This window comes from Paroedura picta, chromosome 5 (genome assembly GCF_049243985.1).
Source record: "Paroedura picta isolate Pp20150507F chromosome 5, Ppicta_v3.0, whole genome shotgun sequence".
Lineage (NCBI taxonomy): Eukaryota > Metazoa > Chordata > Lepidosauria > Squamata > Gekkonidae > Paroedura > Paroedura picta.
In genome coordinates, this window is record NC_135373.1 from 71,781,213 (window position 1) to 71,794,208 (window position 12,996).

At 38.9% G+C, this 12,996-nt stretch overlaps 1 protein-coding gene across 22 annotated transcripts in view; it reads right to left on the reverse strand.

Moving 5' to 3' along the window:
- Positions 1–12,996, reverse strand: part of FOXP2 (forkhead box P2) — a 551,538-nt gene that overhangs the window by 32,907 nt on the left and 505,635 nt on the right. For all 22 annotated transcript variants that reach the window (XM_077338473.1, XM_077338465.1, XM_077338474.1 and 19 more), the window contains 5 exons: positions 9,288–9,375; positions 6,338–6,421; positions 1,378–1,579; positions 733–809; positions 491–592 (listed from right to left, as the gene is read on the reverse strand). In XM_077338473.1, the coding sequence (XP_077194588.1) occupies positions 491–592; positions 733–809; positions 1,378–1,579; positions 6,338–6,421; positions 9,288–9,375 (553 nt within the window). The remainder of the gene's footprint in view (positions 1–490; positions 593–732; positions 810–1,377; positions 1,580–6,337; positions 6,422–9,287; positions 9,376–12,996) is intronic.

The following is a 12,996-nucleotide window of genomic DNA, read 5'->3' on the forward strand; positions in this document are numbered from 1 at the left end:
TTTTCTTTTAGTTCCAGCTGAGTAGCCATGGCCCTCGACTCCTTTTGGCAGCTTCCGTCTATATGATGAGGTATGATGTGTACAAAAGGCACAGACCAAGACAAAACCTACAGCCTCCATTTGTTGCACAAGGCAAACAGACATTTTTCAAACTAATTAGCCAATAATATGCAAGAGAAAAAAGTAATATAGTGCGACTAACAAAGGTGTTGATGATTGAGTGCTCACACTGTAATTAGTGTGTCAGGCCCTCATTTCTCTGCCAAGCCTCAGCTATTAATTGCACCAAATTAGAAAACTATATCAGAGGCAAAATTATTCTTTCACTTGTCATTTTGAGAGAGGGAATTCATTCCATTCAAGAGGCAGGTTAAAAAGAGGGGAAGCAGATACTAATCTGCTTATGTCATGTAAATAAATGTTCCTGGCGCTATCTGCAAAGAACTGGGGGAGACATTCTTTTGAAAACTGCGGGCACAAAAAAAGTTACCTTCCAAGTGGCTGCATTGCGCCTGAAGTAAGCAAATGTCCGTGTAAACCAGCTATAAATTTCGTTGAGAGTTAACTGCCTGTCACTTGATTCCATGATAGCCTGAAATGAGGCAGAAAAGATGCAGGTTGGCATAAAGTAACAAGCCTAAATTGTACTCTTCCCATCTCCCAGGCCATGACCCAAGCCTTTCTTTTACACTTTCTTTTTTTTTTTTAGTTAATTTTTTATTTTCACCTTACCTGCCTTATGAGAGTTGCATAAGTAAATGGAGGTCTGACATCTGCATTTTTATAAAATTCATAGTTTGGGGCAATTTCTGTTTAAAAAAAATCAAAAATGTTTACATTAATTGTGTGAAAAATCAGTACCTACACAACTGATGAATGTTTTTTGCTTATTGTACTTGCATTTGTAAGAATGTTTAGTGCTGAAAGCACATGCTGCATTACACACAAAGCACTGGAGATAAATGAAAAGGGACCTTGCTTTGGTCCTTGACGTGCATACTGTAAATTAAACATCTGCCTCAGTGTGTTGTTTAATGTATATCAACAATGCCACACAGGGCTTCTTTTTTCAAAACTGTGATTTTAAATTTTCTTATTTATCTTCTCTGCTACCCCCTCCCCCCCAATCCTTTCCACAACACAGCCATTTAAATCTATCACTGAAGTTTAATGGGAATTTTTCAGGAACAGTGACAAACTAGTACATTCGCTTTTGTAATCGCATAATCTGAAAGCTACTTTGACAACTCCAATTACAAGCACAATGATAACACCTTTAAAGCTTCAGGTATGTGCATTTTGGACATATTCTCTATTGCTCTTTGATCAGGATCAGATGGGGGGTATAAACACACATTCTGGATAAAAGCAACGTACCTGATGACATGGGAATGTTGTATTTATCGGAATGTCGTCTTCGAATGGCTCCCACGTTGGGTACACTGGCTGGGGTGATTACTGAGGGTCCCTGGGTAATTGGAGTGACTGGGGCCGTTGGTGTAGTGGGAGTTTGAGGTAAGCTCTGAGGGGAAGTCTCCAACATGTTCTTAGACATGGTGACACTAGACACCAGATTTAGCTGAAGATGCCCAGGAGAAAGGCAGAGAAAAGACACAGGAGGGGAAAAGTCTTTAAAAGGTTTGACAAATGAGAGGGGATTTACTTCTACAGCTGTGTTGCCACTAATAAGCTGCAAAAGGAAGCAGCCAATCTCAACTAATTACAGGATGAAATTGTATCATAAGAACTCTAATTAGAGGATGCTATTAGAGGTTATCTAATAATCTTCAGCAATCTTACTTAGGACTACCCCCTAGTTCTACAAGACTCGACTGCAACTATGGATCCCTGCAAAAGAATCTTGTGGCTTATTAATGACAGACTATTGTTGGGCAAGGCAATCTCCTGTTAAAGCCACTGCAAGACAAACAGGTGCCTGTGCTTTATCAAATAAGTTGCAATTGTGATGCTACTGGATTTTCTTCTTGAGTCCCAAATCTCAGCTGAGAGGCTCCAGCCAGCTGGAAAATTTTACACTGACCTTTAGTCTCCTTGCTAATTTGGTGGAATGGTAATGACATTACTACATATTCAAACAAAATTGTCTTAATTGCAAATTAGCCGGAGGAGGCTGAAAATTTTCAAATTAAATCTGATTGGAGATGGAGAGAGGGAAATGGAATTTCTTCACTAACAATCATTTGTGGCATGTGTTAACAAATATAATGAAATGTCAAGTTTGCCAATTCCTCTGGAAGTATCATTTTCAATTTATGATTACAGTGTCACTTATAGCTGATGTACCCTGGAAAGAGGGTGTCAGGGTAGCAGGGGGGGTAAGAAAGGGAAGAAGGTGAGAATGTATGCAAGCTGTTTAACTGTGTGCCCTTCATTACTCCACTCAGCAAGAAAGGCCTTGGTTCTCATTATCAAAAATGCATATTAACTCTGTCATATTTACCATATATCTTTTGTCGTAAATAGCATCCAATTAGCAAAATTTATACCCAGGGCAGCAACGCCCAAAACGATCACTGCCTTATCCTTCGTTAATGCTCATGTGAGATCATCTGTAGTAACTGCAATCTGCACAGTGTTACTGTGGTTTGCAGAGGTGAAAAAGAGGCCTGCATTAATTGCTGTGCTTCTACCTGCAGTAAAGTGTAAAGAGTGCAAGCCACGGCTGAAGTTTTCCTGGGCAACAAGCACTGCTGCAGAGACAAGCACTGGTGGGCTGTGCCCAAGAGCTAATTTGGCTTTTGTTCCTAATTTAATAACACCTGCCTGTTCAAATCCCAAACATACTTCATCAGAGAAACCTCTTTTAAAATGGTGTAACAGCACTGATTGATCTTTCTTTGTGGATTTGTTTTACACATTGAGTCAGCAGAGAGATTTGTTAGGGAAACAGAAATTAACATATGCCAGCTAATTGTTCTTCTTTCTTGGGCAGCAGCCAGAAGACGAGCATTAGCGGGCTAATAATAACGACTGGCACCCAGAAGGCATCCCCAAGTGCATCTGTTCCCAATAAGCCACAAACTGTTTTTCTTTGTTAAGTACATATGGGGGAGGGGGGGGGGACACAAAGATAATGTTGCTAAACGCTGCATTCAATACTTGGGTGAGCGTCTAAGCTTGCCCATGAGGCACAGAAATGATCTTTTAAATTCTCTAGTAGCATTTGTACGGAAGCCACCATGTATCTGTCTTGACTAGTGTTACTGAAAGAAGCGTTGAAAAGCACATGCTATGATCACATGTTTCCACATTAATTGTCAGCTTCTCTCTTATCCTGTGATTTTACTCTATTCAGTTCTGGAGTAATTCTCTTTGGGTATGTTTAAACTTTAAAATTATCCCCCACCAATGTCCAAATCCCTTAGCTTACACAGCTAACGTTCTACCTTGACAATTTACCTAGGAAGAACGAACATATTGCAAACACATTAAAAAACACACAAAAGGGCCAGAAATCCTGCCATCAGTATATATGCAAACCACTATGTTTACAATGTTACAGTAACTTATTCCCACTCGCCAGCAATAATAAGCATAACATGTTTGTAGGCATGCAATCGTGAGCTGATAAAATAGAATTTATTATTAACTAAAGAAAAGCATGTAAAACCTAGGATGAGCACTTAGCCACCTCAGCTCATCTGAATATATTCAAGGTTGGGTGAAACTCATTATTCAGGACTCGCAGCCTTGATAACTTTGATTTTCATCCATCCATAGCATGGCCAAAAGGTACCATTTAATGAAGTACCATTCAGAGAGTAAATGGGGTCATATAATAGACAGTACGGTTGCACCTTGTGTTCATGTACTGATAGCTGTTAAGGGTGCAGTGATGAACCAACAGAGCTCATTTCTCCTTGGTAATAAATTCATGCTATTAATATTTATCAAATGTGTGGGCCGTCTCAACTGAGCCACTGCACATGAGACCATAAATCTCTACTATCATATCAATTTTGAAGCTTCTTTTGTACAGTGTGTAAATTTTAGGGTTTTTTGGAGGGGAGGGGAGTATTGACCACTCTTCTTTCAAATCAATTTTAAGCCAGGAGAACAGTTCACCACTTCAGATAGCTTCTGGTTCCAAAGGGAACTTTAAACTGAGGTTTCATTTTAAATCGTTCATCTAAGATTCTGTATTAATTGCCCACCATCAAACGCAATTAGCAATTCTTTCATGTGTGGTTTATGTAATGTAATACTTCAATTACATTATTCATTCAGGTTCTGTTTTGGATTATAGGCTGAAAATTCTTTATTAGTGTAGATGTAACCATGCTGCTGGAGTTTTAAAAAATTTACTGATTGAATAATTAATTGGAAAAGAACAAGCTGCATATTCCTGATGGATTTACGAGACAATTATTCTGTCATGTGATTAGCTATATTATACTATAGGAAGCAATGGAGAGAAAAATCATACCGGAGAGAGGCAGTTACAACAGTAAATATTCCCCCAAATTTTGGACTGACCAGCTTATTTAGGGCTCAGATAATTAGTTAATGCAAATAGATTCTGCAAAGCTTTTTCTGCACAGGTTAGCAACGTTTGGAATTTAAGCAAGATACTTAAGGATGTTAGCAATCTCCTGTGTGGGCAATCAAAAGCAGGACCTATTTAAATATCCTGTGTGTCAGATATTGGAATCTAAAGTCACAATTCAGAATGGAATCTAAAAGACCCCAAGAATTTAGTTAATGCTCATACGCACAAGAATGTTCCATTAACCCGTGAAACTCAGTGCTGGGGGAATTAACAAAGTCCAACCTTTTAAATTCTATCACCCTAAAGCATTGTGTTCTTACAAAAATATGTTTTCTAGTACATAATACATGTTGTTCTGTCCTAACACATAATTCTTAACAAGGTGTTCTGGTCAAGTATGCTTTTTAAAATTAGCTTATCACTTTCCTCTACTTGTTCTGATTTTTAGAACTTGGCCCTTCATCTTTTATTCCAAGGATCCTTATGAAACAAGCAGGGTGTCTTGATACCTGCCTATTTATTTAAATCATTTATGCACTGCCTTTCTCCACAGTAGGGACCCAAGGCAACTTTCATCATCATTCTCCTCTTCTCCATTTTCTCCTCACAAAAACCCTATGAGGTAGGACAGACAGAGAGTGTGACTGACTCAAGGTCACCCAGCAAGTTTCCATAGAATGAGTGAGGATTTGAATGTGGGTCATCCAGATGGTAGTCTGACGCACATATCCACAACACCACACAGACTCTTACCTAAAATTGCATCTGCAATGTGTGAATATTCTAAAAATATTATTTATAAAATGTTATCAGATATTCTTTGACTAATCTTCTATTCCATCCACAAATAAATAAGGCAATATCCTTTATTCAAAGCCTACAAATGAGTCAAAAGTGAAACAAATCTGCCAGGAGTTGCTTCTGCCCATCTGTAACAATGGCTTAGATCCTGCACACCCATCCCTCTGATGGCACTCTCTCACTGCAAGGAATCTTCTCCTGATGCAACTGCTCTTCTACTGGCAGAAGAGTGTAGTGGTTAAGAGCGGCAGACAGTAATCTGAAGAACCATGTGGATTCTGCAGTCTTCCACATGAAGCTGTCTGGGTGACCTTGGGCCAGTTACAATTCTCCCATAACTCCCTCAGCACCACCTACCTCACAAGGTGACCATTGTGGGGAGGAAGGTAAGGCAATTTTAAGCCACATTAAGACTCCCTAAAGTGGAGAAAAACTTCTCTTGTAGGAGCTTAAGGTTTGATATGTCAGAGGAAAGGGAGGCAATGAGCAGAATGGTTATGTCAGAACCAATCTACTCTTTTCCATGTAACAACCATAACAAGTATGCTACCGAGTGCGACCCTTTTTGCAATTTTTATTTAAGGGACAGGTTTAAGAGTAACAAAAATATACATCTCTGTGTGTCCTGTGATAGATCCACACACAGCTACCTAACTCCTCCCCACACATACTTTTAGCTATCAAGTCAACTGAACTTCAAGATTTTACAAATAGGTTTCCTTTTAATATCTGCCAGCCAATCTCAAAGAAGATATACTTTCTAGTTTCAGCTGCAAGGCAGTGATTTGTACACTTATAGATGTACTTTGTTTAGTGTCACCTATGGTGCAGATTGGATAGATTTTGTAAAAGATAGCATTACTTTTAAAGAAACATACAATTTGACAAGCTATTGCATTTTACCTTCATTTTATTGCCATATTTTTCATCACCCTTATTGTTTTCCAGCTGTCCCTAAATTGTTCATTTTCTTAGTCTGTTACATTCATGGGCCTATTTACTGTTTATAAAGCAATATGCACTTACAGGTTTTGGAGATGGCTTGGGCTCTGAGGGTCGCATGTGCAAGTGGGTCATCATTGCCTGAAGACGTTCACGTTCTTTAGAAAGCTGTTAAAGAAAGAGTGAGATCAGAAGTCATTTTAGAAATGACTAATACAGCTATTTTATTGCAGTGATACATCTTTTCATTGAAGACTGCTGTAGGATAATGGTTCCTGCATATCAAATTCTATGTCATAGAAAGTTCTGTACTAAGACAGGCAACTTTGCCTTTTGCTGAGGGTTGGGGGGAGGGAAGGACCACAAAAAGCTCCTCTTCTGTTTAAAAGGTCAGAGAAAACAAATAATACTTCATCTTTTTGTCAATAAGAGAATTGAGGTCACCACTGCCTCAGCAGTAACAAGTTACTAGGACCATAAATTAGATGGCCCATAGTGTCTCTTGAAAGTCCTGTGGACACTGTTAGCAATAGGCTAGTGCCAACAACTGTGAAGGGGTGAAGGGTCCTCAAAGCACAGTGCCTGCCAGGATTGTCTGCACACTTCATCCGTTCCCACTGAGGTCCAGTTAGTGCCCTCTACAATCTGCCATCATCAATCTAATTCAATAGAGTGACAGAGACCAGGCAGTGCAAAACGGCTGAACTCTGTCACTAAGCCGACATATACACTGCACTGGGTCTCATTACAACGGATGGACCTTACTTTTCTATCAGTCACCGAAAGGGGAAAAAGAACTCATAATTGGTCACCCTGAAAGCAGGAACACCATACGTCCTTTCATGTTACAGCTCAGCCTTTGTAAATGGTAAACAGCTCTTTATGAAACCCTTCAACATGCTTCAGAAAACATTATAAGGGTTATTTACAGCCCCCTTTTTGTTTTATCATTACCAATCCCCAATTGATTTTCACAGCACTCAATCAAGCAGTATTTGTAGTTTCAAATGCTGACAGCGTCCAATTATATAAAACCTAGAAATACATTATCATGCAACTTATAAAAAAGGCACCAAAAGCCATAAAATGAACAAATATAAATATATTCAAATTAATATTCAAGGAAGGTTAATTTTGATACTCATTAAAGCCTGCTTAATTTTAAAAACTGCTTTATAAAAATTCATCCTGGATTTTTTTTTTTTTTGATTCAGTGCAGTATATGACATAGCACAGAAATAAATACATCTTACAAATAACAAGAAGCCATCACAAGAGAATTAATTCTGATGTATAAAGTTAAAGGTAAAGGTATCCCCTGTGCAAGTACCAGGTCATGTCTGACCCTTGGGGTGACGCCCTCTAGCATTTTCATGGCAGACTCATTATGGGGTGGTTTGCCAGTGCCTTCCCCAGTCATTACCGTTTACCCCCCAGCAAGCTGGGTACTCATTTTATCGACCTCGGAAGGATGGAAGGCTGAGTCGACCTTGATCCGGCTGCTGGGGTTGAACTCCCAGCCTCATGGGCAGAGTTTTCAGACTGCATGTCTGCTGCCTTACCACTCTGCATCACAAGAGGCTCTTATTCTGATGTATACCCTGTCCTATTCTAGAAAGCCTGGAGTGGGCAACAAAAGCCAGTCTCTGCTCTCTAGTAAAATGGAGTAGTATTTTGTTAAATCTACTGGATTTTTAACACTTTTTCTCAATTCTCAACAGGAATTTTCTCCATGTTCCTTCTGACTGAACTGCACATGGGAAGAACTGGACTTAAAGTAAGATGACAGAGTTGTGTGGGCTTCTGCATTTATTTGGCTAGTATCATACAGGAGAAAGTATTAGAAGTGTGTTTGCCACTGTATCTTTAATTAAATTAATATACTTCTAATAGCATAGGGAAAGTAGCAGATTTCTTTCTCAGAAAGATGGGAAGTCTAATTCCTGTCAAGTTATCAGTGCTTTGCTGTTTGTCCACACTTAGAGCTCTTTATTGTACTACTGTTCAGATTGCCAAATATTTTGGGGACCTCTCTGAAAGTTCATTCATAGAAGCCATCCAAAGGACAGTCATTTCAATATGTCTGAGCCATTGACAGCCATTGCCCCATATCTGATAAACTACCATATAAAAGTCATCATATGAAAGATGAGGTCATCAAAAGAGTAACACAATTCCCCCCCACCCCGGAACACAGGAGCAAGAAGCATGTTATAAAAGATGACGTTAGGGTTGCAAATTGAATATTAAGAGTGTGCTAGCGAATCCCTCCACTGTGAAGAGAATATGAGCCCTTCCTGACCCTAAAAGGCATGGGGAGAAGTTCAAGAGGCAGGATGGGATGCTGATAAAAGACATGAGGGTCAACAATAATTGGTTTATGCAGGAGTGCAAGTGGACATCTAGGATCATTGGAAGGGGGATTCAATGTAGAATAAGCCTGGGTTGATATGGTATGATGCATAACATGTGTTTAGTGTAGTGGTTTGTAGTGTGGACTTGTAATCTGGCATGCTGGGTTCGATTCTGCACTCCCCCACATGCAACCAGTTGGATGATCTTGGGCTTGCTACGGCACTGATAAAACTGTTCTGACCGAGCAGTGATATCAGGGCTCTCTCAGCCTCACCCACCTCACAGAGTGTCTATTGTGGAGAGAGGAAAGGGAAGGCAAGCTGCTTTGAGCCTCCTTCGGGTAGAGAAAAGCGGCATATAAGAACCAACTCTTCTTCTTCTAACCACAGTTCCCAATAATGTCTGAAAAATATACTGTATTTGGATTCTGAAATTCATGAGGAGAGGAAAAGGGACTTGATAACATGTTATTAAACTTTAGTAGAATGGTTGGAAGCTAATCTGGAAGTATGTAAATCATATTTTAAAATTTGTCAGGATTAAAAAAGCACACATTGAACATGTTATACATCTCAAACATACTCATACATGCAATCACAGCTTATATCTCAATGTAAGAACATAAGGATATTTCCTCAAGAATCCTAAACAAATCCAGAAGATGAGGATTTTCTCAAACCTGTATTTCTAACTGCTGAACCACCTGCATTTGCACCCGACACTGAGCAGTACTTCTGTCGTCCAACGCATGTTCGTTATTAAGGTGCCTAGTAAAAGAAGCAATAATAAAAACACATCATGAGATGGATATTGATAACCTTCAGAATCCCACTGCATGTTTGTTCTGCAAACAGAATTCTTATTAATGGTGACAGGGAACTCTTGTCTACAACAGGAGGCACATGAAATACGAAAAATAAACCTGATCATCCACAAAGATGAGCATACAGTAATCAAAACCTGCTGAGGTATATGCAGTGGCAGAAATCTATTGTCCTACAAAGCAGTAAACACCAGAATCATGAAGTGGAGTTTCTACTTATAGGAAAACATCACCAATGGTTGGGCAGAAAAGTGTCAAGTGTTGAACAGGCAGAAAGGCACAGGGTCTTGACTGTTCCTTCACTGGGTTAGAGGTGACAATGAAAATGGAACACAATGATGGGACACAGTGATGACATGAAAGACTTTACACTCAGTGCTGTAATAGCCCATTCCCCTCAGATTTTATCTGCAATATTTCAGCACAGTCATTTAAGCCCAACTGCAACATCACCTCCATTTCACCATCTTTATGCAGGCCTAAAGTCAAAAACACATTTGTCAATTGATAAACTCTTCTCCCCACTTCACTTTCTCTTCCATCATTACAGAAGAGAGAGTGAATGACTGAATGACATCAGTTAGCATAAAATGGCTCAGAGGTTTCTCAGAATACCATAAATCATCATAATTTTCACTTGTGGTCAGAGATGCATTTCCTTAATGCTTCGGAATTTGTTGTTTCAATGGATAGTGAACTGCTGCATATTGATTCTTATTTTTTGGGTTGTTTACAAGGCGGGATGAAAACAAATTCATTAAAACTGTTTTGAGAAGAACTGAAAGTACTGAAGAGGTCAGGTATTACGGCAATATTTTTATTTATTAATGTTCCTCCAACAACACTGCACAACAGTGCACAACTGGATCAAATGGTAATTTTTATGGATTGGTCTCAGTCTGGAAAGAGTATTATACATACCTGTGTGTGTGTGTGTGTATAAAGTGCTGTCAAGTTACAGCTAACTTATGGCAACTGCAACCAAGGGCTATAAAAGTAAATGAGAAGTAGAGGTGCTTTGATGCTGCCCTCCTTTGTGGTCTCCCTTCAAGTTCCCTGGTGTTTTAAAAATAATTTATTAGATTGTTTTAAAATGTTGTTAGATTGTTTTAAAATGTTTAAATTGTTGTTTTATCCCATGAAATATTGTAAACCGCCCTGTGCCTTTGGGAAGGGTGGCATATACATTTTAAAATATACAAATAAAATAAGTACCAACTGCTTAGTTTCTGAGATGTGGTGAGATTGGGCTATACCATGCTGCCTTCCCTTTTTGACATGCTTTTGCACACAGATAGATTCAATGAGTAGCCGTGTTGGTCTGAAGTAGCACAATAAAATCAGAGTCTAGTAGCACCTTTAAGACCAACAAAGATTTATTTAAGGCATGAGCTTTCGAGTGCAATTGATTGTTGCTATATATTCCGTCATGTAAGAAAATCAAAGTCTGACAAAGGGTGCTTGCACTTGAAAGCTCACGCCTTGAATAAATCTTTGTTGGTCTTTAAGGTGCTACTGGACTCTGATTTTATTTTATACACAGAGAAAGTCAAAACTGAATGGTGTCATACTGAGTTCGGTATGTTTTAACATAGGCTCTCCCTGACCTCACGATCCATTATAAGAAGGGAATGGGGATTCAAAATTCTTAATCAATTGAGATTTCTCCCTGGAATGTATCATTTGACCAATGCCTTGATACTGAAAGAAGTTCTAATAGCTTTGTCTACAAACAGGCCATTTCAGCTTGAAATACATTGATTTGTTTTCTCAGGCATTAGAATATAAAATTAATAATTTATTTATAGAAGCAGGTGTAATGCTTCAAGAACAACCAGCTGTATAGAATAGTTCCAGGGTGAGGTTTTTTTTTTTGGGGGGGGGGGTAATCATGGCCTAATGACTGATCTTGAAATTACAGTAAACAGATAGAAAGTTAATTGATGTATTAATTTGCCATCTGACACATCATAGCATTCTTGTCTGCACTTTACAGATATTTTTAAACTATGTATATGATTTATTATTGCAATTAAGATCTTAGCAGTTTGGGAGGGTTAATTTGATACAAATCTAAATTATTCACAGATTTCCAAATAAATATGACAGGGTAATTTTTAATCTTATAAATACAGGCATTAGCTTTTAAATAAAAATGAGTGAGACAAAGAAGGTAGATGAAATGCATGTCTGGAATAGTCAGTTCCAGCACCCTAACATGATCCTTTGCACACTCTTATAAATTTGGAATATGCTAGAGTTACAATGGTGTACTGGCCAGAATGGGATAGCGTTTACCTCATCCCTATTCAGTGTTTAAATGGAAATGTTAGCAAGGAAAGCAAAGTACCATGAAAAGCTTAGCTTCCTATCTCCAACTAGAGAAAAACAAACATTAAAACTTGGATCAAGAATAGCATTTCTGCAGGAGCATTGTTGGGACACTTCAGGCTGTCACAGGAGGCAGTAAAACTATCCTGAGTATGGAAAACTTTGTAGCTGAGAAAATGCTACTCTGGAGCCAAGCCAACATAACAAGAAAGACAACATAAAGGAAAGAAATGTTTAATGTGCAGAAAGTATTTTTCAAAAAATATTTCAAAACAATGATGTTTCATCTTTCACATGTGATTAGAGCAGGCTCTCTATCGCCAATGAATGTCCATAAATTATGTAAATAGTCTGTGGACTCTTCCTGGCCTTTTTCTTTGGCTAAATTAATGATTAGTAACAACTTCAAATATGTTGTGTGGTTTATAAAACATTTACCATATACTAGGCTTGACTTCTGAAATAACTCTGTGGGTTTCCTTTAAAAATACGTTATCTATTTTTTCTTGTGACAAGGCCAGCAGTCACAAGTCTGATCATGTCAACTGTTCTTGGAGAGGGAGAAGTTCTTGAGACTGTTTACGCACTGGGAACTTCACTACCCCAGTTCCCATGCAGGAGCACAAACTGGGTGTGGATGAGGCACACCAGGCCAAATGCTCCCCCGTGTGGGTACAGGAAGAGGTGGAGCAACCTGCCACAACTAAAACTCCAGCCTGCAGCCCGGCATGAAACCTGCAGTGCATAAACGGTCTTAGATAGGGCGCTTTCTGCCTCTCTCCCACAAAGATACCAGTGTTATTTCAGAGGAACTAAGCAGGGCAGACACTCACCTGGATGAATGCACATCAGTTAGAAAGAAAGGAATATGAAGGATACTAGGATGTCACTCCCTATTCCTGCTGGGTAGTTCAGATACAAAGAAATAGAAGTCAAACATAAAGGAGCATACATGTTCCTTTAAGTTGGCTTGGTAGGGCATTAAAGTTACCATGACCCCAATTCTATGTACCCAAAAATGTTTTCCCACACAATTTACATTTTAATAGCACAGGAAAGCTTATTTTTGGCTTTTGTTAATTCTGTGGAACAGCAGTCTGTGTCTATCCAGTTCACAATCATCATGTAGGAAACACTAAATAGCAGGAAGCTATGTAGTAAACGGTCTATCCATGGACAAAACATTTGTGTGAAAATTGAGATACTCAGAGAAAATTGGGTTACACCTCTACAC